This window comes from Coturnix japonica, chromosome 1, assembly GCF_054131305.1.
Source record: "Coturnix japonica strain WE chromosome 1, WE-NBRP24, whole genome shotgun sequence".
Lineage (NCBI taxonomy): Eukaryota > Metazoa > Chordata > Aves > Galliformes > Phasianidae > Coturnix > Coturnix japonica.
Window position 1 is genome coordinate 57549129 of NC_140663.1, and position 24279 is coordinate 57573407.

At 41.6% G+C, this 24279-nt stretch overlaps 1 protein-coding gene across 5 annotated transcripts in view; it reads right to left on the bottom strand.

The window, feature by feature from the left end:
* The window catches only part of TMEM178B (transmembrane protein 178B), a 229771-nt gene that overhangs the window by 168897 nt on the left and 36595 nt on the right, over nucleotides 1-24279 (bottom strand). For all 5 annotated transcript variants that reach the window (XR_014936326.1, XR_014936325.1, XM_085521471.1 and 2 more), the window contains exon 2: nucleotides 4453-4566. Coding sequence is in view for 3 of the 5 variants with exons in the window: in XM_085521471.1 (XP_085377597.1) it covers nucleotides 4453-4566 (114 nt within the window). In the remaining 2 variants the exon portion in view is untranslated. The remainder of the gene's footprint in view (nucleotides 1-4452; nucleotides 4567-24279) is intronic.

A 24279-nucleotide genomic window follows, 5' to 3' on the forward strand; every position in this document is an offset into this window, starting at 1 on the left:
TCAGCTATCTGTCTTGCATGACTGGCTCCATGAGTCAGCAAAATAAAAGCTTTTGGAGAGAAGGAAGGAATTTTTCATCCCTTCTGGAGATGTTCGTGTGATACAATGCAAGCTACAGGGAGCTCTGCCATACAGAGGCTCTGAGCATCATGCAGCATTTGCCATGTTCCAGCTACCAATGCAAGAGGAAGAAGACACAGAGGTCTGGCTTGTTCTCAGAGAAAAAGATCTCATTCTTTAAGAACATGCATCATTGCTTGTTTGCAGAAATTTCTTTGCCTGTCTTAGAGAGAAGATAGTCCTGGAAAATCCCCTTTTCCCTGCTTCACCTGACAACACATCAGTGAGGAAGACTGGAGTAACCCACAGGCAACAGCCTCGTGGCTCAGGGCAGTTCTGAGACCAGAGGAGGTTAACGCATAGTCCTGTGGTGCCTGCTACCTACACAACTCCTCTTGCTGAAATTGCTCTCACAGAATGGATGCATAGAAGTTTCACTCCAAGGAGCAAACTGAAATGGACTTTGGGTGCTTTACATCGCCCTCACTGTGGCCTTAGAGAACAGCACTGTAGATTCCTGGAGGATGTCAGACTGAATATAATACATACTGTCACTGTTCATACTGCAGTTTGCAAAGCAAACCATCTTTCACTTTCTTCGGTAGAAATTACCAGGCAACGGTTTCCTGAAGTTTCTTAACAAGATTAAAAGAACATTTCCTGGCCAAAGCTTCCTGGTCGAATGCTTATTCCATGATCTGAAAATGCATCACACCATCTCCGGTACCTTTCCTATACTCCACGAGCTCCATGAACCCCTGCCATGACCACTTTTCCTATGTTTCATGAGCACATTTGTAGCACACAAAGTAAACCTATGGGAACAAAATATATGGAATTAAATACCCCAATAAATATGGAACTGTTCTGATTTTTAAATTCTTATTCAAATGATCTATAACTCCATTTCTAAAAGGATCACTGATATTGGTGTAGGGTTTCAAAAGCCAGAACTCTAGACCACATTTCTGTACATAAGGGTGGGGTCAAAATGTGATTCTATGACTGTGTTAGTCAAAGAATGGCTTGGGCACGAAGGGACCTTAAAACCCATCCAGTTCCAATCCCCTGCCATGGGCCAGGTTGCCACCCACTAGGCCATCAAACCTGACCTTGAACATCTTCAGGGATGCGGCATTCACAACTTCTCTGGGCAACCTGAGAACTCAAACCATTACACTGTCGGCTTCCATGAAGTGACAGTTATTCATGATCAAAGTTGTTGGATGCAGCATTCTTTCCCTTCTCCCTTTCCCTCTCAGCTTGTATAGACACTTCTTTTGTCTAATTAGATGAACATTATCTCCTGACAGGAGAAAGTTGGCAATACTACAGTCATTACTCCCTCCATCCCTATTTAACCAGAGACAGTTGAGAAGAAGTGATTGCAGGGAAATGAAGTCCTGTTTCCCCAGCTCATGATGTCATAGGCAATTAATTTGGAGCAAAGGTTCCATCTTGAAAATGTCAAATAGAATGAAAGAAGACAAAATCAAAAATTATAAAGTCAGGTCCAACCATTCCTTCAGGTCCAGATGCTCGCCTGAGTTTTTCTAGCACAGCTGACAGCATAAACTATAGGACAAACTGCTTTCTGTACCAGTGGGTGCCATGGGGTCTTTGGCCTAAAATTAACTGCTCATTTACCACCCCTACAACACAAGAGAAACTGCTGGAGCACAAGTCCTGTCTGGTCAGCCTGAAAAAAGTCTGTTGAGCATGGCTGGAGTCCTTTCTCCTCTGCACCCCAACCTGGTACGCAGGTAAATCAACAGAATTCCTTCCCAGGCCCATTTTTTGCTTCCCTTACACCAGGGAAAGAAAACAACCAGTACTGAAATATAGATACATCAAAGGACAACAGAGGTTTCAGCCTGGAAGTGGTGTTTTCTCTAGTACTCCACTTTCACCTTTCCAGTTCCCCTGAAATTCTCCAGGTGCCATTTAGTCCCGATGTCTCACCAGGATATTGGGTTTTTCCTTTCTCCCATTTCATGTTACAGGATCTGAGAAATTACCCATATGGAGACCATGAGGAATGACAGGTCTGTTCCTTTATTGCCTGTACACTCAGGGAAAGAGAAATTATGAATAGGAAATTGTTCAGAGGAAAATAATGGTCATGCTGACTTTGAAAGTTTATGCTGTCTCAGGAAGAGCAGTGGGGAGCTGAATTAACTGTGCCCTGGATGAAACTAGTCCAAAGATACAAAACTGTGTCTGCTACTAAGGAACAGACTAAGATTACAGGGACTTTCTGAAGGTGAAGATGATTTAGGGGTGGCTGCTCAATCACAAAGGTTTTCTAAAGGGAGAACATCCCGTGGCCTAAATGTTATTTGAAAAAATTGCTATTGGGCTCATCTTTTAAAACACGTTGTAGAGAAAAAAAATAATAAAATAAGATTGCAAGCTCTACATACAATTTGAATGCAAAATGTGCTCCAGATCCTTCACTGGCTAACTCCATATATCAAACACCATTGTACTAAACCACCCTGGACAAGAGAGCTACAAGGTACTTTTCCTTCCCTGTCTTCACAAAGCATGAATTTGGCTATCTACATCTATCTGCACTTATCTGACTCATGAATCAGCACAAAAATCTGGGTCAGAAATACGTACACACACCCGTGTGCTTGGCGAACCCTCCTTAGGAAAGAAACAAACAACCTCATCCTGAAAGAGCTTCATATCACATCGGATATGTTGAAGTATAAGCACTGTGTATAGACTGCCACTTTGGAGACTGCCAAATGTACTCCTGAAAGCTCCAGTCAGCTGCCAACACCATGCTCAGGAACTTGCTGATCCCATCAAGGGATGCACACACTGAAGGACTAACATTGCCAGCCACTTAGTAATTATACTTCAGTTGTGGAAAAACATTCAAAGAGCATGAGAATAACCCATTGCTGAAATAAAGATCAACTTCTTTAATACAATAATTCTTACAGTTATTAGTGAGATTCCCAGAGGATAATCACAGAAAAGCCATTGTTGCTCACAGCAATGGCAAAAGCACACGTTCGTAGCCAAGAGCATAAACCACAGCCTCTTTGTACTGCAACTTAATGGAAGATGTCCTTTTCTGAGGGGGCAGGAAGGAGCGGGGTATTTGTTTTCTGCACACACAGACAAACAGTGTTAACTTAAAACTGACACCAGTGGAGATGGCATAGAAGCAGAAAACCCGAGAGGTTACTGAGCAACCTGAACTTCTAATTTTAGGGACAAACAAACACCACGCTGTGCAATACTGGCCTCCTACAGGGATGGAGAGGCAGGAATTCAGTATTCCTTTTCCTCATCATATCAAAATAAAATTAAGTATTTATCCACAGATGCTAAAAATAATAATAATAATAAAGGAGCCCAGCAGGTTCCTCTGGAACTACTTTAATGCTTTATCAGGTTTCACCAGGTGGGTGTATAAGCACCAACAGAAACCAGGTTTTATCTTAACAATTCAAGGAATGAATGGTATCATAACAGCTTCTCCTTCCCAAAGCTTAAAAGCATCTTCCCAGAGCATCAGCTCCATAAGGTAAGAGTGAAACAGGTACTGAAAGCCCTGGAAACACCAGAGTTCTAACGTATTTCTCAGACAGTTTGGACTTGTTGCTTTCAATTACCTTCTGACAGAGGAACTCTGGACAGACATTCATCAGTAACCATGACTGCACAATAGCAAAAGGAAGCTGCAGTGCTATCCTTCCTTGCAAAATCCTGCCTCTTCTATTTTGTTTGTGTAAGTCATTTTCCAACTCCAAAATGAGTAAAAATCTTAATGGACCTCCATACAACTCAAGGCAGCTCCATCTCTGTCAGATTTTGTTACTTAAGCAACTATTACAAGTTGATGACCACCAGCTACTGTTATCACTAATGGCTAAAACCTCCTTCCCTGTGCCTTTAAGGGTGAAGCATCTCTTTCTGCATCTTCAGAGGAGAGCCACACTTACCAGGAGCTGCAGGCACCAGAACATGTTCTACAGTAAAAGCTAGCAATGAATTCTGCTGGAAGCAGGAATCTCAGCAGCAGCATGAAACGCAGGAAAATATACTTACATACCAAACGTTCTACTAAATTTAAAAAATAGGGCATTGATCTTGTTATGCATTTTCATATTTAACTACATATTAATCTCTGCGCATAAAGATCTCTTCCCCGCCACCACTTCTTCATGCCTCAGCAGAATTTCTATTCAGCAGCAGAAGCAGCCATGTAGGTCTTAAGTACAAATTGATCCATCTGCTATAAAGACTAACTGTATGTGAGAACACAACTCTAAGTGAGTTGTCTGTCAATTTCTCCATTCTCCTTTATTAGCGAGTACCTCCTTTAGTCTGTACGTGAGGAAAATGGAGAAGAAAGCCAGCAACACTTACGCAAGGCATGCCACTCATCCTGGCGGATTGTCTTGGTGATGTTGTAGGTGAGGTTCTTGGGAATGGTCGCTGAGGAGTAGTGGTACTTGATGTATGAGCACCGCTCAATTGCTCCTGGAAAGGGAAAAATACATAAGAGAAATTGATGCTACATGAATGCAATATGTTCTCCCAGCTGTAGACTAGATGGACCTGACAAACAAAAGCAAAGGCTGAGAGAAAAATCAGTCCCTGCCATCAATCCAGTGTAGCAGCTAGTACTACCTTTGGCATACGATAGGCAAAAGCTATCTGTAGCGAAAGCTCACATGCAAATTTAAGATACAGCAAAGGCTCCACAGTAGCTGTCAGAGCTGTGCTTTCACAACTAGGTAGAATATGGCAAGTCACTCCTTCTTTCCTTTCCCTTCCCTTTCCCTTTCCCTTTCCCTTTCCCTTTCCCTTTCCCTTTCCCTTTCCCTTTCCCTTTCCCTTTCCCTTTCCCTTTCCCTTTCCCTTTCCCTTTCCCTTTCCCCTTCTCTCTCCCTTTCCCTTTCCCAGAGCCATGAGCTGGCAACATGCAGGCCAGCATTTAGCACAGAGAAACCAGAAATTCCCATTGAAGCTTATCCTGCAATAACACGTCTGTGGGCAGGCTTCAGGAGATGTGCAAAACAAACACTTTTCATCTTATCTTCAGTAATAAAAGCACCACGAGAAAAATATGTATTTATAGAAAATGAGTTTTCAGACCACATCCACCCCACAGCCAAGAAGCAAGACAAGCAGACGTACATCTTAGTGGTTAAGGCACGTTTCTGGAAGGTACTGGACACTTTGATAGCAGTCTCAAGTAGAATTTATTTTATAATTTCCTCTAAAAAAGGGGCTTTGAGTGGCAACACAAATGGCTGGAACAGACAACATTTTTGCCCTTGTAGGATTTCATCTGTGTTCTATGGAAGAAAAGCACCACGTGCTTCTTCTGTTTGACTGCTGGTCACATACTTGTATCTACCTTTCATAGCCACTTTCCTTCCTCTAAGATCATCTCACCTGCAGGCCACACTCTCTGCACAGTGTCCTGAGAGGAACGGGCCTGGCATAGCCCCATGCTTTTCAAAAAGCATCTGATCAGAAGTCTGCGATCATTCTTGCACTGGTGAAAAAGCAGTAAAGTTTCCTGAGTCCCTCTTGCCAGTATCCTGAACTAACACTGTCTTCATTAGACCCACTTGCTGACCATTCAGATTTAAATCTCATGGAACTCATTTTTCCATTAACATTACAGTATTTTGGAACAGCCCTCTAAGAAATAAAAAGGCATCCTGAATGCGGTTGGCCGCACTGTTTGTTTCTACTGGTCAGGGGAGCGACTGTTCTGGAAATGCTTTTTTGTTTTAAAAATGCATTAAGACACGTACTCAGTAGAATTAAATGAAGCAATGATTTATATAAATGAGAGAGGCATACCTCTCATTTATATATACCAAGAGGCATGTAGATAACGCTAACTGGGAACCAAAACTGAAAGGAAGAGGCATTAGCCTTATGTATAGCTCCAAGGGGTTAACCATGTTTTTATGCCACCAGGTTTCTGCTTTGTGTTGTAAAATATTACTTGGGACAAACTTTGACCATACACCACTAATTCACAGCATGAATAAAAAAAAATCCATGCAACAAAATTATTATTTACAACTGAGTAGACTAAGCATCCTCCCAGATTAGCGCAATGCAGACACTGGAGGTCCTCTCTACTTGCCTCTCTTAAGCATTCCTCGCATTCTGCCTTTGACAGCAATTAGATGAGACAAAGCCAAATATTATAGGGGGAAAAGGCAAAATATTTACGTATGTATCCACCCGCCCTGACAGCGTGATGGGCTTCTGTGTGAATCCACACCATCTGGGCACCAAATGTACGCCCAGAATTAAAGTTTCAAACCAAGAATAGTATTGGGGGGTGGGGGAGAGTGGGGGGAATTAAAAAAAAAGAAATCTAGTGTGAAAAGAGCTTTGAATTAAAATAAAGCCTGAAATTGCAACCTTGTCTTCACACGGGTTTTCCTCTTCCCTTTTGTTCAGCTGCTCTCATGGATCAGGAGCACTGGCAAAAAAGTGGAAAAATACTTACTTGTCAGGAAATAATCTTTACATTACCAGTCTCCTGCCTAGGAATGGATTTATATAGATAGCTGACAAGAACACGGAGCCAAGACTCAAATTTAAAGCATACAGAAGGAAGGGTCTGTAACAGATTCTATTCCATTTACTATAATTTCTTTAAATAATCATCCAGTTTCTAGCAAAGTTAACCAAACATCTCATTTTTACTGCAAATACTTTCAGCAGTAATGCACAGAACTTTTCACTGATATATATTACTACAGCCTAAAGCACAAAAAGATTATGGCCTGAATTCAGAATATCACTTGACCGTACGTATAATTTTAGTCTTATGCTTACATTCCCATGGCTTTAATGAGCCTTAAGTATACATTTAAAGACTATCTTGATCTAAGAGTATGACTGTGGTGGCAGTGATACAACAGTATCCAAAGTACACTCAATTGTGAGCAGTAAACTCCATGATGATCTCCCTTCCAGCCATGCCATACTTGCTCGCTCTTCCTACATCTAAATGAAATTGTGACTACTAGCCAATAAACATCATGACTCCAAACAGGAGTTTGGAGGGACCAGGAGGGAGAAGCGCTCATTGCAGATGATGAGGCAGCCTGCTTTTTCCCTGAGTTCTCCCCGGTATACCAGGGCTGGTCACTGAGTGCCCTGAGGGCTGATCAGAGCATGGAATGATTCCCCACATCTGTCATACTGAGGGAAAAAGGCCCTTAGGTCAGGCAGACAGGGATGCTGCTCCTAGGTTTTCACCCTTCTCTGAAGCATTAAGCATGGATTCACTGCTGGAATGAGTAAGTCTAATAAATTTCTTGTTACAGGGTTCAAAATAATTTAGCCTAATCCAAGATTTTGGGCTCAATAAGTGGATAAGCAATGGAAGCAGTGGTCTACAGTACACCAGAGGTCAGCCTACATGATCTCGGCGAGTATTTTGGCTTTAGCCTATTAGATTTTCTTGTGAACAGTAAGTTTAATACACTGAGGAGAACACAGATCAGGGTATTTTAGAGCTGTCTTCTATCAGATTCCAACACTTCAGTTACTTCAGACTCCAGAACCACAGTGAGCACTCAAGAGCGCATGTGGCCCTCTTCATCCATATGGCCACTGCTAAGAAAGACAGCCTTTTACCAGGAACCTCAAGCTTCTCATGGCCCAGTGAAGCTGTCACAAGGTTTGTGACTGCCCAGCACTTAAATGTGAGCAATTTATCTTAGCCTTCTGAGTCAATGCAACTGCACCAGTGCATATCTAGCCAGAAGTGAGAATTAGCATTAGAAACTTAAAGAAAAGGCTTTCATTTGAATGGATCTTCCAATAAAAGTTAGGGCAAGGATAAGTGTATAGCAGCGATAATTTCATACTTCAGCACATTTCCTTGCTTGTGTCATATCAAAGACAAAGCTGAGCTCACCTGCACAAACATCCCATTTCTGAAGGTTACTGGGAAAACAAGGACAGTAATTGCAGCAAGGACCAGAACTACTCTCATGGAAAATCCTCTCAGAGAAATCCTAAGAAAACTGTGCCTTCAGATGGATGAGCAGTAGTGAACAGGTCATACTAGTCTCTGGTGGAGGAAGCAAAGAAAAAGCTTATACTGGATGGGGCCCCTGATCTAGAGGGTGGCAACCCTGTTGATGTCAGGGAGCTGGAAGTGGATGGGCTTTAAGGCCCATTCCAACCGACACAATTCTATGACATTTGCCTTTCCTCAGAATGGTACCCAAACTTACAGAGCATCCTCAGCCTTCAGCACTAACTTGGAACCTCCAAATGATCAATCTCACAGGTATTTGAAGAGCAAATCAGTGACTGGCTTTTTGCGTCTACGCAGCTATGACTGCAAGTGCTTTGGTTGGCCACAAGAAACATGGAGAAACCACAAAGGTTCTCTGCTACTGATGTGTGTTCCAATTTCTTATGATTAAAGGGATATGTTTGCTGGAAATCCTGAAGAAAAATGTCTGGTTGTTTCAAACAGAGCGCTAAGAAAAGAATCAGCAGGAAGGTACAGCTGCAAGTGTGCAGAGTAAACTGCTCTACTACCCTTATGAGGATGGATGCTCAGGGAGGAATCTATGGTTGGCATCCACCTGCTTCAGCAAAGTTCAGATGCCAAGTGAAACTGAGCTGAGGGAACTAGAGGTACCTTTACCCAGAGCAGCTACGCAACGACACTAAGTGTAGTGGCAAAGCATCTGCTTGATTCCCATCATATATTTATCTACTGAGCTATGCTCCATGCTATCACCTTAGTATATGAATTTCCTCTTCTCTATTACAAAGAAAATCCTTGAAGTGTGCAATAGCAGGAACATGAACTGAAAATATTGTGCAGTTCCTTTCTGTGCTGCTCTCAGAACTATTCCAATACTCTTGATGTGAGCTCAGCTGCTGGCGAAACCCTGCTCATTGCACTGTGAGAGCTGTAAATGCTACCCTTGCAGAGGACCCAAACTGCCAGCAATGCAGGAGTGACTGAACTCTTCCACTCAAAGCCAAACAGGACTGAAATCTATTATAAAGGGAGGTCACACTGCTGGTATTCATACCATATTTGTTTGGTAAGTAAATGATTTTTCTCCAGAAGTTTCCAGCACCACCTTCTTTATGATTATTTCAGTACAGCTCCAAGAAAAGCAGAGAATAAAACTCAAAATGCCACCCAGCTATTGGTCACATCAATCCTAAAATTGTGTATCTCAGAAGTGCACAGAAGAATCTGCCCCATGAGGTCAGCTTGACTTTTGCAGAGGTGGTTGTCAAGCTTCAGGAATTTATACCACCACTGTGCCCATATGGTTTAACCTTCTGCATGACATAGATCAGCTCCTCTGAGATGCAGTCCTTTAGGCAGTCTGTCATGAAACTGGCACCCTACAGGAGCAGCTAGTCCTGTGTTCTTAACATCACTTCAGATTCAGCCCAAGGTGGCATATCAAAGTTACTTTCATAGGTTATCTAACTACACTCCCCTCCTGTAAGTCAGAATTACAAGGTTTCCCATTTCCCTCTTTCCCCCATCCCACCCCAGCTTTCAAGGAGGGAAACTGTGGAACCATCCTTAAGCTTTAGGTACAGATTTACCCAATGCCTTGTCAGCAAGTCACAAAGTCACATTTGGTAACTGAAGGGCTCACAGACACACAGCGTATCTAACACACTAAGTTTCTTTGCAGCCATCCTTGGGCAAGAATAATCAGGAGCCATTGGTAGATGCAGGAAGCCAGCAGCTTATTTACTCTGGATGAACAACATACAGCACGGCCATTCCAAGCCCCACAACAAGCCAGCACTGACCTGGCAGGCACCTTGGCTTCTGCCATATGCAAACACCCAAAACCTAGTGATACTCACTCTTCTCCTGTAGTATGCATGCTGATTTCTAAGAAGGCTTTGGCTGTAAAGCCAGCATTTGTTTATTACATTTCCTGCTAGGGCTTTCAATATCATGAGCTTCACTGAAAAGGCTGACGTGGATGTTCTGAGCCTTTGCTACCTCCAGGCAGCTTTTCCTTCTGTTTTGTAGATACCTCTGTATGAACTGTTCGGAGCAAGTAATTTATTCCACAAAATTCACCTTTTGTGCTGGATTTAATTTTTACATATCTGTTTGAGAATTACTACACAAAGATTTCCTAGTAAAAAAAGAATCTTAGCCTCTGGCTTGTGAGCTGCATTCGCTACATGCATCTGTTATTCATTACGAGAAACTGCCTTCTGTATGAGAAATTGCCTTAATTCCATGTTTTGGTTGCTGTTCCTCATTGGATGAGTATAACTATACCAAGCAAATGGAGGATGCAGTTTGGTCATTTAGCCTCTAGTTGTTTCACATTGTCTTCAGAAAATCTGCTGATCTCAAACAGAAACTGTTTGCAGTTTTTTTTCTTAGCATAACATTTCAGGAAGGTTCCCAGGGGCTGCAATCATTACCAGGGCTACATCAGGCTGTGCAAAGCAACCGCATCTGGCATTTACATCTGTTAAGACTTGATCTCAAAAGTCTTGTCTCTGTTGGAAAAGTTGGTTTTTAAGTTGTGCTAGAATTTTATACCACCTCCAAATCAGCCCCGGCCATTTAGGTTGGTGCAGTTTAAGAAACGGTTGCCCTTGGCTGCATGTCCTGCCCTCAGCCTCTTAAATCTTTTTGTACGAATCATCAGAACTCATCTGCAGGCACACTTAAATATAGACAAAGTTGCTGCAGTTTCCGCATGCATTAACTGGTCAAACTGAAGCCTGGAGGAAGCCATGAGGAGAAATAAGCTCTACCTTGACCAGCTGCAAAGAGAAAATTGCAAATCAGATATGCTGAGCAGTTAATGAACTCATGATGAGTAACACTGTATTCTTAATGAAGGCAGAGACTTCATTAGGAGGTATTACAACACGCTCAACAGGATTATTTCATTACCTCTGGAGTAACACTAACCTAGAAAGTATTGGTTACATGTTTGTGCCCCTCTACATTCATACTAAAGCCAAAAAAGGGGGAACATTATTCACTGATGTGAATGAATAATGAAGAAGAGTCCTCTAGGTATCAACTGGCCTAATCCACTGCTCGAAAAGAAACAACTTCAAAGTTAAAATCAAATTCAAAGATAGCTCAGGTTGCTCAGAACCTCATCCGACCAAGCTTTAATGCCTCCAAGAAAGAATCTTTAAGCAAACCCTTCCAACAACTGACCAGCATCATTATGATTTTTTTTCCTAATACATAATCAAAGTTTCCCTTCGCTCCACATGAATATCTTGAATATTAGAATACCTAAGGGTAAAGTTCTAAAAATGTAGGAAGAATATGCAAATAACGGCACCTTAATCAACATGTCTGATGAATATTCATCAACTCACATACATAAATAGAAGCCAATGTTCTAATTAACGGAGCTCAAGATAGATTTTCAGCTGCAATACAGGCCAAAGTTTTTCAACAGGAGATCATACTTGTTTGGGATAGCTCCAGCATCAGCCTGAACCAGGGCTCTGCTCGCTCTGCCAGAAGGACTTGTTGCAACTACAACTTCTGGCACTGCCTGTTGGTTGCTGTGGGCACTCAGGAAATTGGACTGATGCCTCCCTTTAATTGAAAGGTTTTGTTTGTTTCTAAGACTAAGCTGCTGGCCTTTTTAGCTGGTGTCTCTCTACGAGTGGGCAGAGGTGCTCTATCCACTTCCATTCACCAGTTACAGGTTCATTTAAAGTTCAGGAGAGGGATGCACCACAGTCTGCTTCCCGCTCACTGACTGTAGTGCCACGTCTTGGGGGAAACAAACAGTCTACAGTAAAACTTGGTATGCATCAGCAGTGCTCTTTTGAAAATGACTTCCTAGGCCATCTCTTGTCACCATACTTCAGAACACAATGCACTGCAGGATCATGGCAACAAGCTTCTTCACAAACAAAGCTGAATTGGAAGATGAGTTAATGGGAATTTGGCTTCTGGGAGAAGCATTCAGTCATGGCACAGTGGTATCACAGCAAGAGGCACAGGTCTGTAGGCAAGTTGTGTGGAGCTGCAACTCCGTCTCTCCTAGTGCAATGGAAGAAGTGTTGTGGCCATCAGCAATATGCTCTACATCAGACACACTCACAAACAGAGGTAGGCAAAAAAAGTCAGGGGCAGAGGGGTTAAACTGGCAAAGCCAAGGTAAAAATGAAAAGCGAACAAACAGCTTTCAGATCATTTGAAAAGTTTTGTTCAGCTGCAAAACTGAACTTACCCGTCATTTATTTATTCTTTTTTTCCCAAGTGAATCTATCTGCCACATTAGATTGTTTCACAAGTGGTTCAGCTTCCTTGGAAACTCTTTGCTTAGGAGCTTATTTTCTACATGAAAGTAAATACTTCACCAACAGAACTTACCATAAGTGTACTTAAGCATAGGACAAATCTATATCTCCCTTGCTGATAAAATGCAGATAGCACACAAGGCTGTCACTGACAAAGTGACATTTCATAGTGAAATCTCTACACTGCTACCTGAATTTCCTTTTTTATATGTGAATGACTTCAGTGATCAACAGACAACACAATGAAGGCAGAACTCCAGTGAAACACACTCAGAATAAAATAGTATATCCCATTTTACCTGAAAAAAAAAAGCTCACTTGTGTTCACTGAGTTGTCAGCACCTGAAAGGATGAGGGACTCATAAGATAAATAGTATTCTGTCCCATAAATGGCACATATCCAGCAAATGCATTACAAGAATGTACGGCTTAAAGATTTTCCTTAGGAACATGATCGAAGGTTTCTTCAGAGTGGCAAACAGAACCTTCCTGCACTTTTTTCCTCCTCTTTTTTTCCTTTACAGTTCATCTCACTTGATTTCCAGATAAAGGTCATCTCAGAACCTCTAGCTCAGTAAAACTTGTTAGATAGTGCTCAAGTGGCAAAGCAGTCATGGGAAAAGGAAAAAAGAAAAAAAAGGAAAAAAAAAAAAGTGAATTACAGCAGAGAGCTTGAAAGAGTCCCATATACTGTGCTGTAACACTACCCACACAGAAATAGGGCAATAAAGGACAGTAGGTCATTTCTATTCTTCCCAGATCATCTGGGCCAAAAATCTTCTGGCTTAGTGTCAGTAGTGACCCATTCGATCACTAAACATATAGGGGGGGAAAAAGTCAGTTTCAAAGTGCATGTGGAACTGCTGGACACTTGTGGATGTAAAAGTTTTCACGTGTGGGCTGTATGGGGATCACATTCCTCACAAGAACTACCATATCTTTCAGAATGGAACACCTGCTTTGCTTTTTAACTTAAAATTCAATTCAATTTAACTTAAACTTCCTTTTCAAACAGTGCATGAGTAGAGATAAGAGGTGCAAACACATACGTGTGCATTGAGCAGACAGTAAAATTTCCAGAGTAGAAAAAATGAATATGCCTGAAGAGCTTTTTCCAGGCCTGTTCCCCACATGCTCCATGATTATCCCAGCAAACAGCAGCTTCCTGAAAACATTCGGCTGGCAGAATATACATATTCCACCCTTGATAAGAAAAGAATCCAAGTATGAGACCGTAAGCTGAATTTGCATTGGAAAATGATGAGCTCACATTTTCTCCACAGGCATCATGGAAAGGGGGCTGGCAAAGGAGCTGGAGCAAGAGGATGGTTATGAAACACTTCTTTTATTTCAGCTATTAATAACAGTCTTCAAGCCACAGGGCATTTGAGAGCAAGAAGGCACCTTCTTCCTTCTATTAATCTTTTTGTCCACCTATTTGCATTGGGTTGGCCACAGGGGAGAGGGAAGCAGAGCACAAATGAGAAGTTAAGGAGGTTAAAAGGGCTGAAAAATATTTGCTCCTACTCATTTGGAGGCAGAAATTAAATGATCAATAAAAAGTCACTGAGACAGCAATTACCAGTAAAAATGCACTGATGACCCAATAGCTCATGGAACAAAGCATTATCTCAGCACTGCTGTCAAAGCAAAGAAAAAGCACAGGCTTCTTTTGGAGTATCAAATGGAAAGCCACCATCACTAGTTTATGAAACTCTCACCCCATCAGTTACTTTATCAGCAGCAATAATAACTATCACTTTCAGTGACAGCAATGACAGCAGGTCTAGCACCCATACACAACCCCTTTGCCTGCTTTCTCTTTATTTAGACTGCTTATGCTTCAGTATCCCAGGACTGATATTTCATATGAATGCACATCTCCTGATTCAGGTAGTGAGATACTCCTATGAAGCTTGGTATTCACCAAACCAGCTATGAAACCTATTTCAAACTTACCAAGGAATTAGGGCCCTAGATTGCCAAGATGAAAAGTACAGGTCCGCTGATATCCTAACTCTTCTGAGGATTACTGACCACAGGCATCCTTAGACCTCACTGTGTATCTCTGTTTCTTGGAAAGATAATATATATTCCACTCAGGAATGTAAACATGCCTTTCCATACACATAGACTCCTGTTTTCTTCCAGGAAGAAAAGAGCAAGAGCCTTTCATTGTGTCACCACAGTTAGCCTAAAGCTAGGCCCACAAATTGTCAAGCTGGAGAAAGCAGCAGTTCAAGTTCTTGTAGCCTTTCAACTTCATGCTTAAAGAGCAGAAATCACAATATGGCAGAGAATCATTCACATGCTCCGTATCCCACATTAGCAAACTGTCATTCACAACTATGCAAGACTTTGGACACATTTCTTCTTTGTTCTGAAAGTGACCTTAATGAGCATGTCCTTGTCTTCTGGATGCTCTGAGCCTCAGAACCTTCTTTATGCTGCCCACCTTCTAGTTATTTAGTTATTTACAAAAAAAAATGCTATGGCAGCGTGCTTGGAAGAGAAATTTTCAAGACACAACTTCAGACACCAAGATATACCCCGAAGTTACCATGCAGTTAGTAAATATAGGTGCAGTGTGAACCCAATGGACCATATCATTCCCAAGAAGTAAGTCCCCTGTACATTCATACGGTGTCTTGCCCTGTAATCTCAAAAACTGACTCTCCAGCCTGATGGACAAAAGATCCTAAACAACCTATGAAATGAACTCTGGAACTGCTTACTGGCAAAGAGAAACCACTGAACTATAAAGATGGTGTGTACAGATTGTTTCATCTTTGACCATGATCTTACCCTATAAAGCCATTCCCCAGATTACCTGCTTACAAGTTTCATTAAACGGTGATTTGGCACCACCAAATTCCATTTCAAATGCTTCACCTTTCCGTTGTAAAAGAGTACATATATAGAGGTGCAAAACATTTCAGAGCTCATTGCCCTTTCCTTCCAAGGCCATTTGCCATACTAATGTTACTTGATTGAATAAGAACAAAAGCTTTAAGAAATTAAATGTTGTGTAGATATTTATAAGGCAGTCATATTGAAAGACACAACTAGAGGAGAAAGGGTAGAAGATAAGAATGGTGGTAAGAAGATCAGGCAACTGTGCTGTGAAATCTGAGATGAGCTAAAGCACAATTTGGTCATTCTAAAGCCTATGAACCACAGATACTATTAATCTCTGCAGCTGTCTGAAATCGTAAGTGGTTTTTCCCTTGCAGAAGGAAATGATTCTTGAAGAAGGATTTGAAATAGGAAGGGTTTGTGGATGTGATCAAAAAATACTTTTCCCATTGACTGGGCTGTGCCATTATTTATCTAGTGATGAGTTTTGCAGTACCATCCTATGCCCTTGTGTCCAGAAGGCTTAGACACTGAGTGCCTCTTCACAAATGCTACAGTAATTCATTTCAGTTTTGGATGCACTCAAATATCCCTAAGTCAACAACTTAGGGCTAGATGCTCAACATCACTACAGATAATCTGCACCAAACAAGCAACACTGGTTTCAGAGTAGCTAACAGTATCAAAAGGATGTATGCCCTTCTACAGCGGAAAACCGGGAAGAAACTCAAAAGAGAACCACTTGATTCAAACCCTAGGGTACCCTGTAATTCCCAATGAAAAACTGGGATGAGCAGGGCATGCTAAGAACTGACAGCTACAGAAAAAATAGCAGCGAGAAGACTTACTCCCAGCATGGTTTTCAATTGGGAATTAAGTTGCCCTGACCAAACCTTAGAGGCATCTATTTTCCAAGCATGTTAGCTCAGATTTGCGGTACTTATTCTTTGATGACATGTGTAATGTGTGCCATTTAAAAGCAGAGATCAAAAATGGCAGAAGTCAGACCAAGTTACATAACCAGACAGTAAAACAGCAGAGAGAAAACTCAAGCAGCTCTAACAGTATCCATGGCTTCAGATGCCCTAGAAAGTTACAGTTTTAAAGCTGCACAAGACTAGCTTAGACCAGAGCTGGTGTACATTTAAGCGTAAAAAGCCTATTATGGGATGAGAATTTCTCATCTAGTAGACACACTCTAATGCCTATTGTTGGGGCAGTGCAGACTGGGGAGCAGTCTGGACCTTTGCTGATGCTATTGGATTTGGGGTGGATTTGACACGGTTTGGGTATTTGATTGGTGGAGCAGTAAGGGAGATATAGCTGTTGTTTTACTTTGTGACATGATGATCTTTTGTCTATAACATCCTCTTGTCATTTGGTACAAATAACCTACCACTTCTTGTATCATCCTATCTGAAATGTCAAATCACATTAGAGTGTCACAGTATGAAAACCTCCCTCTTACCACAGTGCAAGATGTTCTGGCCAGGGCAAGTTAGACTAAACAATCCTGCTGCCTGTCAAGAACAATTCATAGCTCAAAGGGAATGTTTCAAAATGCATATTAGCTAATATAATCTATTGACAGCAACAACAAGCAACATCTGAAAGGTAAGTATTTCACCCCTGGGATACTTACTTGTCACTGTTCATCACTATCCATCTTGCACCACCACCCCTGTGTCCAAAGGGCCAGACTCCCACTGGGACTTCATAGCACAAGGTTCAGCCCTTTACAAGAACCCGCTTTCAATGGCCTTATTCTGAGAGAGGAGGGATAAGTCATGCCCTGAAAAATTCACTGCTGTATGATGGTGAAGAAAGCACTTCCTAGCGCCATTTTCAAGGTGCAGAACAGACTGTTAACTCCACACCAGAATTTCACTCAGCTTTGATCACTGCTTTACATCTGCAGGGAAGGGAATAAGGAAATAGGTATTTACTCTGACAGTGCCAGCTCAGGATTATATATATTTAATCTTTACTCTTAGTCTGAGCTGAGATAAATGCCTGTGTCTCAGTAGCTTTTGATAACATCAAAGGGGACAGAGGTGCTCTTGAGGCAGAATGCTGTATAAACATAGAAAACAGAATCTGTGCCCTGGAGGACTTTTGCTGTTCCTGTTTTGTACCTTCCATCCCCATCTCATTGCTAATTTTGTTTAAAATGTCAAGTTAAGTCTTTAACTGCAATGTTTGATTTTAGAAATTATTAACTCTATGATTCAGCATCCTATGTGCTCCTGGAAGCCTTTTTTTTGTCTGTACAATTAATTTCAGATCCAAGTGTTATTATAGATGTGCATTCTATTAATTCCATACTTACTATTCTAATTACCACTCAAACTATACTTTGCAAAACATATTTCTTCATAATATCTAAATCAGTTAATAGAGACAGCATGTCATCTCCACACTGAGTTATATGCTATACCCCCCCCAAAAAAGATATATATAAATAAATAAAAATCAAGCTTTCTCTTTCCTACCCTTGCACTCTAACCCATGAATAGCACAATTAATCCTCTTCACAATAGGTCTGAACGCAGATCTTAATCCAGCTTTCAATTAACTGCAAGTTATTTAATGAACAGCAGAGCTCTATTTCCCTCCCTCCAAACATCACAGATGAATCCAAAGACAATGTAAAAATGGACAGCAAGTAATGTCAGCGTGTCCACATCCAGAGTTACAGACCAGCAAGCTATTGCAATGTGGAATTCTTTCTGTGCTGAATCACAGCGTGGTTTAAGAGAAGGACTGGACAGATGCTAACCTACCCATAACCTACCCACCCTAATTTTTTACGCTCATTTTGTCAGGAGCTGCATTCAGCCTCTCAGAGGCTCCAAAGGGAAGAGGCCTCAGCTCACTGACAGTGGGATCAGGTGAAGAAGATTCAGAGTGATTCCTAACATGCCTCCACTGGGCCATCAGCCATTCTGATGAAGGGTACGAAGAGAACATGTCAGCTTAATGGAAAACGCATTCTTTGGAAAACATCCAAACATTTAAGAAAATATGCCATTAACTTCATGCTTATCCCCTAGGGTTCTACGGTATCAGGTTTAATTACAACAATTGTGACAAAAATCATTGTAAAGAGATAGAGCCGCAAGCTGAACTTGCCCATAGATTCCAACCACCAGGGTAAGAGTCAAGTGCAGCTCTGGGAAAAGATGGCAGTATGAGCTCATGGAGCAAACTTTATTTGAATCACTTTCAGCAGGGACAAGTCATGAAGGTAGCAGGTGCACAGCTGAGAACTGGGAAAGTATTCCCAGGATAAGGAGACTTTAGGAAGCAGAAGCAAAAAGTGAACATCATATTGCACTAGAAATGCAGTGAATTGAGAAATGCCAGGTTCACCAGCAAAACAGACATCACCCCATGTTATAATGCCATTGATTTGCTTTCCATTGCTGGAGGCAGATAAGGAAATAAACGCTATTGTGATCTCCCCCAGCAACTGAGTAGCATGGCCATGCCTAGAGAGGGGAGCACCCAAGCTTACGTGGTTAACAGGATTGGATAGAATGCTTGGGCTTGTAGATATGCAGCTGTGAGATAGGCAGGAAAGAGGGGGCTAGAAGCACAGTGCTCTGGAATGGGGAAGGAATAAATGACAAAATACCTCCCAAATTCTGACATTCATCATATCGTCTTACACCTCCACATAACTCATTTGTAAATGGGGTGGGTTTACACCTTAAAGATTGAGCAGGTTTTTTTACAGATATCTCCAGTCAGCAGCTGCTGGATTCTCAGAAAAGGGAAATATGTTTTTGGTAAAATACTCCAATCCTTGGATACCAACAAAGGGACACACCTGGACTTGTGTGAACACAATGTCATCCACACGAAAGAGAAGCCTTTGCCAGCATCGTGCACAGAGGTGGGACTGGATGTCAGCGCTTCAAGTTGTATCACATTAAAGAAATGATACCTCAGCAAAACAGAATCCCAGAGGTTTAATAATTATATTACTGGCAAGCAAGCCAGCAGGTCAGAAGGTAAGAATCTCTCAGCAGGTAGAAAAAACTCTGAGTAATACTCCCACCTTTCAGTAAAGTTCTTTCCCACTGGCAAATACCAAAGTACCCTAAGGGTGAGAAAGCAGTGTTCATCCACTCCTCTGCAACCTTTCAGCTAAGAAAGAAAGAGCCAGCTATGAAGTTATACGACAGTAAGTTACTTTAAAGAAAAAATATGCATGGTGGTGATCCATGTTACATAGACTAAAATATCTGAGAACATGTAGGGTGCTGTCAAAAGAAGGGAGAAGGAGAAAATATCTGCTCTCCATTTAGATTCCCTACAGATTTGATGACATTTACTGCCTGTCAGCAGTGATGTGGCAATGCCCAGGAGTCTCAGCCTTGGACCAGATTCCCAGGAGTTGAAGCACTGTGCAGCTATGAGTGAAAAGTATCCTCAACCCAATTCCTTTATCACTTCAGGAGTATTTCAAGAGCCTCTGAATGCCCAGATACCATATCTAACAAGCTGAACTCATGCTGGGGTAGGGGTTATATTTAAAATCAGTGTAAGTAAGGAGCTGCATGTATTACTATTACTATTATTCAGGGTCTGAGAAAAGAAGTAACCAGGTGGAACAGCCTCATTACACTAATCATACGTATCAGCTACCCACAGGAGGTTTGGTGGTTTTTTTTTTCATCAAGGATGAGCCTGTAATTTTATTATTTGTATCATACCAGTTCAGGAAACAGTTTGAGAGAGTCTTAGTGGTTTAGAAGATCCAGCATCTAGAATCCCAAGTGGAATTAAGAATAGATAGGTTCTTGTGGTTCCATGGGAACACAGGATATGGTCACGTAAGCTGAAGATTGCTGCTGTATCCTTCTTTAAGCTACATCATCCTCCTCCAATTTAGTCTTACATCTGACATCAGATGCCTTTTGTCTGACTAGAACTAATTAAATCAGAAACTTGGATCATTCTCTAATCCCATGGAACACATTCCATGTCATGAAAAAGCATAGAATCAGTGAGGATATTTAGGGTTAAGTGCAAATGATTGCACATGACCCATGGCAGCGACAGCACCACGAAGTGTTTTAGCAGCAGACTGCTCTGCAGCTTCTTATCACTCACACCACAGGAAAAGAGATTTAGGTATGCTGCTCTGGGTGTTAAGGTGAGCATAGCTTCTTCTTAACCATTATTCCAAACCCCATAAAGCAAGCTTGAGTAACGCTATGTGGCCTTTACACATTTTAACTGAAGGATGCCAGTCTAACTTGTAATAAAAATTCCTTACACCACAGACTTGGCAAAGGCGGGTTGTAAGCTATGTTAGATATAGGCTGTTAATCACTTCTATCTTGAGTATGCTGATGCCTGCTGGATCCTCAGCCTGCTGTTAGAAAAGACAGGAATACTCCCTGGAGTGCACTGTCAATAGCTGGAACTCATGTTAGTACTCCTGCGAGTATACAGAGATTCCTGTGAGACACCCATCTTGCATCAGAGATGCAGTCAGGTAGTCTGAGGCAGGGAAATAGGATGTCCACAGATGGAATGTTCTGCTCTGCCATATCACATATAAGGCAGCAAAATGGAAGGGTATCCTGCACTGTCCTGATAGAGGCTCCAATACTGTAGCTCATCAGGCCAGCCAAGTCTCCTGTGACATTAATTACCTGACCAGAGGAAGTACAGCTTGCTGCAAAGTTGCAAGATTAAGAACAAATATCCCTTTTGTGGGTTTCACCTTCAGTTCCTTCACCCTGCAGGTTGCCTCTGAGCCACAAACTACAGTCACAAACCATCACATGCCACAGGTTAAGAGCTGTGAGTATTTAGAAGACAGCACAGCTTCTCCCTGTTCCAGAAAAAGAAGTTTAGTGTGGACTGCACATGAAGCCACACCAGATGATTATGAAATGAATTAGCAATAAAAATTTATTTCATGTATAAAAGCCTTTTAAAAGAGAAAGAAGCCAGGCTCCAAATTACCATTAAAATTAACTTCCCCAATGCTTTGCCAGTATTGCTGAATTAATATTCTTTACAGAAGCTGAATGGACTGTTTGATACCAATCAACACAAACTCTTGTGCTAGTTATTTCATCTGGAGATCAGAAGGTATTGTTTTAAGGAGAGCAGAAAAAAAGCAGCACTGCTCAGGGTGTCCCCCCTCCACATCATTTCCAATACACAAACTAACACACTTTGCCAGGCAGAAGTCTCTGCACTGTATAACCATCAGCCATAGAGACAAAACAAAAACCCCATCCACTGAGAATAAAAGCTCTGACCAGAACAGCTCACAAGGACCAAGGACATTTGAAGTGCTAGATTACAGAGCTATCACATGACCACCATGGCAAGGTGGTGTTGAGGTGAGCAGACACAGCTTGCCCTGCTCCCTAATCCTGCAGATCTCTAGCAAAAGGTCAAATCTCATTTCAAGGTGGCTCCCTGCTTCCTTCATGCATTTATAAGCAGTGCTATTGTGCACTGAGTTCTTGCCACCGTTGTTTTTCAGCCCTCTTTCCACTCAAGTGTCAATGTGAGATAGCGCGATGCTTATCTTATCAGCTTATAAGCCATCCAGTTTCTTGATCCGTGCCACTGAACTGCTGCCAGAAGCAGCTGAGGAGTGAATTCCTCGTAGTTAGGACCTACAGCAAAGGACTATCACGGAGGGGCAGAAATTACCCATGGGAGAACTCTGCCCCCAGAACTTACACCTCCTCTGAAGTGACTGTGAACACTCCCATCAGCAGTCAAAACAGAAGCTGCTGTTTGGGTACAGCTCTGGAGCTATTCTGTAATTCGTGCTCAGCATCACCAGTTTCCCTGTACCAAATGCAAGCTCCAATGAAGTAATAACATTCAAATAAGTGACCAACCTTGATTTCAAAATATTCAAAGACACGACAGCTCAATTCAAATGTAGGATCTAAGCAGATATCTACAACAGCCACAGGAAACAAGTAGCATCTTACTTAGTATGAGTTATACCCGAAAGGACTGAGCCCCTTAATACCTGAAGTGTAGAATCACAGAATCATTAAGGTAGGAAAAGGTCACTAGGATTATCTGGTCCAACCAGTGCACCCATTGCTTCCTTTCGTTTCTTTAAGTGACAAAGGATTTACTCCAGCAGCAGTAACAAACCATGACTTCACTTGGCTGCAACACTTTCTCCATCTTATATCCCAAAATATTCTGTATAGGCAACTGAGAATTAGCAGGTATAGGAGATAAACCACATTCTGAGCTGTGCTTTGAGATGAGATGGAAAATCCCTGAGGCAGAAAAGGTTCAGTCTGATGGCAAGAGCTGCAAAGGAGAAGACATACCAAAGACACAAGAGCATTGACTATGAAAAGGCAGAAGTTTAAGAACTAGGCCAAATTTAAATGCAATGCAGATGTAGCCCAACTTTTTAGTGGGCTTCAAGGAGAAAGGGAAAAAAAATCCAACATTTTTTTCAATTGTAACAACACATTTATGGCTGGTATTGCACAGCGCAGTTGCTTGAAACTGAGGAGCAAATTGACTCAGCAGCATTCTCTAATCCTACACAGACATTTCAGGAGAAGACTGAGTAGGAATGACCTGGATTTTCCTGGAAGCAGAGACGAAAAACACAAGTAACTGAAAATGTTGATGCTCCTCTGTGTGCCAACATGGCCACACTACATTCTTTGAAGAACTCTCAACTAATGTTTTTGTGAGTAAGAATCAACCAATTCTAACCTCCTTTCCACTATCCCTACCCTTTCCTACTCCAAAGACTAGTGTAGTCAGTAGTGCCATTCAGAGCCCTCTTGTGTAGCAACAGAGCTATGACTCTATGCTCTTCTGTAGAAAAATAAATAAATAGATAAATAAAATAAAACTAAAAAGCAGCAGGGAATAATTTAATTACTATTTTCTCCTGAAGGGTGAAAAACGCTTCCAAAATTATTGTGCCTGGTAACGAACTGCACCTTCTTTCACTCTGTTGTAGATCTGGAATAGCGATATATTTGTCTTAGTTCAATTCTGTTATTATTGCTATTGTTTTTTACACATTTGTTTCCATCACAATGAAAGCTAGACAATACTACAAGCAGAGACAGAAAGAAACACCAATATTAAGGAAAATTGAGTTCTCCCTTACCATGCTAAAAGAACTTAGTAAAGATGAGTGGGAGCAATCACAATGGAAATAGAATATTCACAAACTGTTGAGGCAGAGAGGAATGAATTCATTGATATGAATAGAAAATACCATAGTAAAATAAAATAATCAATGTATTTCAGGGGTAGAACAGTCCCTGCCCTCTTATATTTAACATATGTATTTCTAGTAGATTTATGCTGGAACAAGGGCTGGCATTTGGAATGGAAGCATCTGTGTTCAAATGCCTTCACATCTGCTATGTGGACAGCGCAGCTGAAATCTAAGCAGCACTGAGGACATGATTCAGACCATGCCCAGGTCACCACCAGGGGCTGAGCTCTATTGATCTGCTTTATTTCCCCGACAAGCAACAAGTAATTAGAAGGATGGGAGATACTCCAGTTTACATTCTCAAACAACTCTAATGGTTCCATAGCATCTTAGGCAAGAGAAGTCATGCACCTCAATCATTAAGCCAGCCTCTGTTATTATGTGTTCTTCCTCATTTCTCCCACATACACCTTCCTCAATATTTCCATTGTTTCATCCTCCAGGTGACTTGGTCCTTTGTCCCATTAAAGTAAAGCAGAGACCACTTCCAAGCAGGACTTACTTGTGCACACATGCCAACACTTGGAGGTTTTATGTGGATCAGGTACCAAAGACGCTCCCCTGCCATGCTGTTCTCCAACCACTTCCATCATAAGAAAGACACTGAGGCCCTGGAGCATGTTCTGAGAAGGGCTGGAAGGTCTTACATGTTTCATTGGGCGTAGGCAAAGGCGGCACATCCCCAAAAGAAGGACTTGGTATTTGCAACCAAAATCACAAGGCATTGCTTCTTTCCTGGCAGGGTGATTCCTGTAACAACCAGACTGCTAGCTGCCAGCCTACAATTA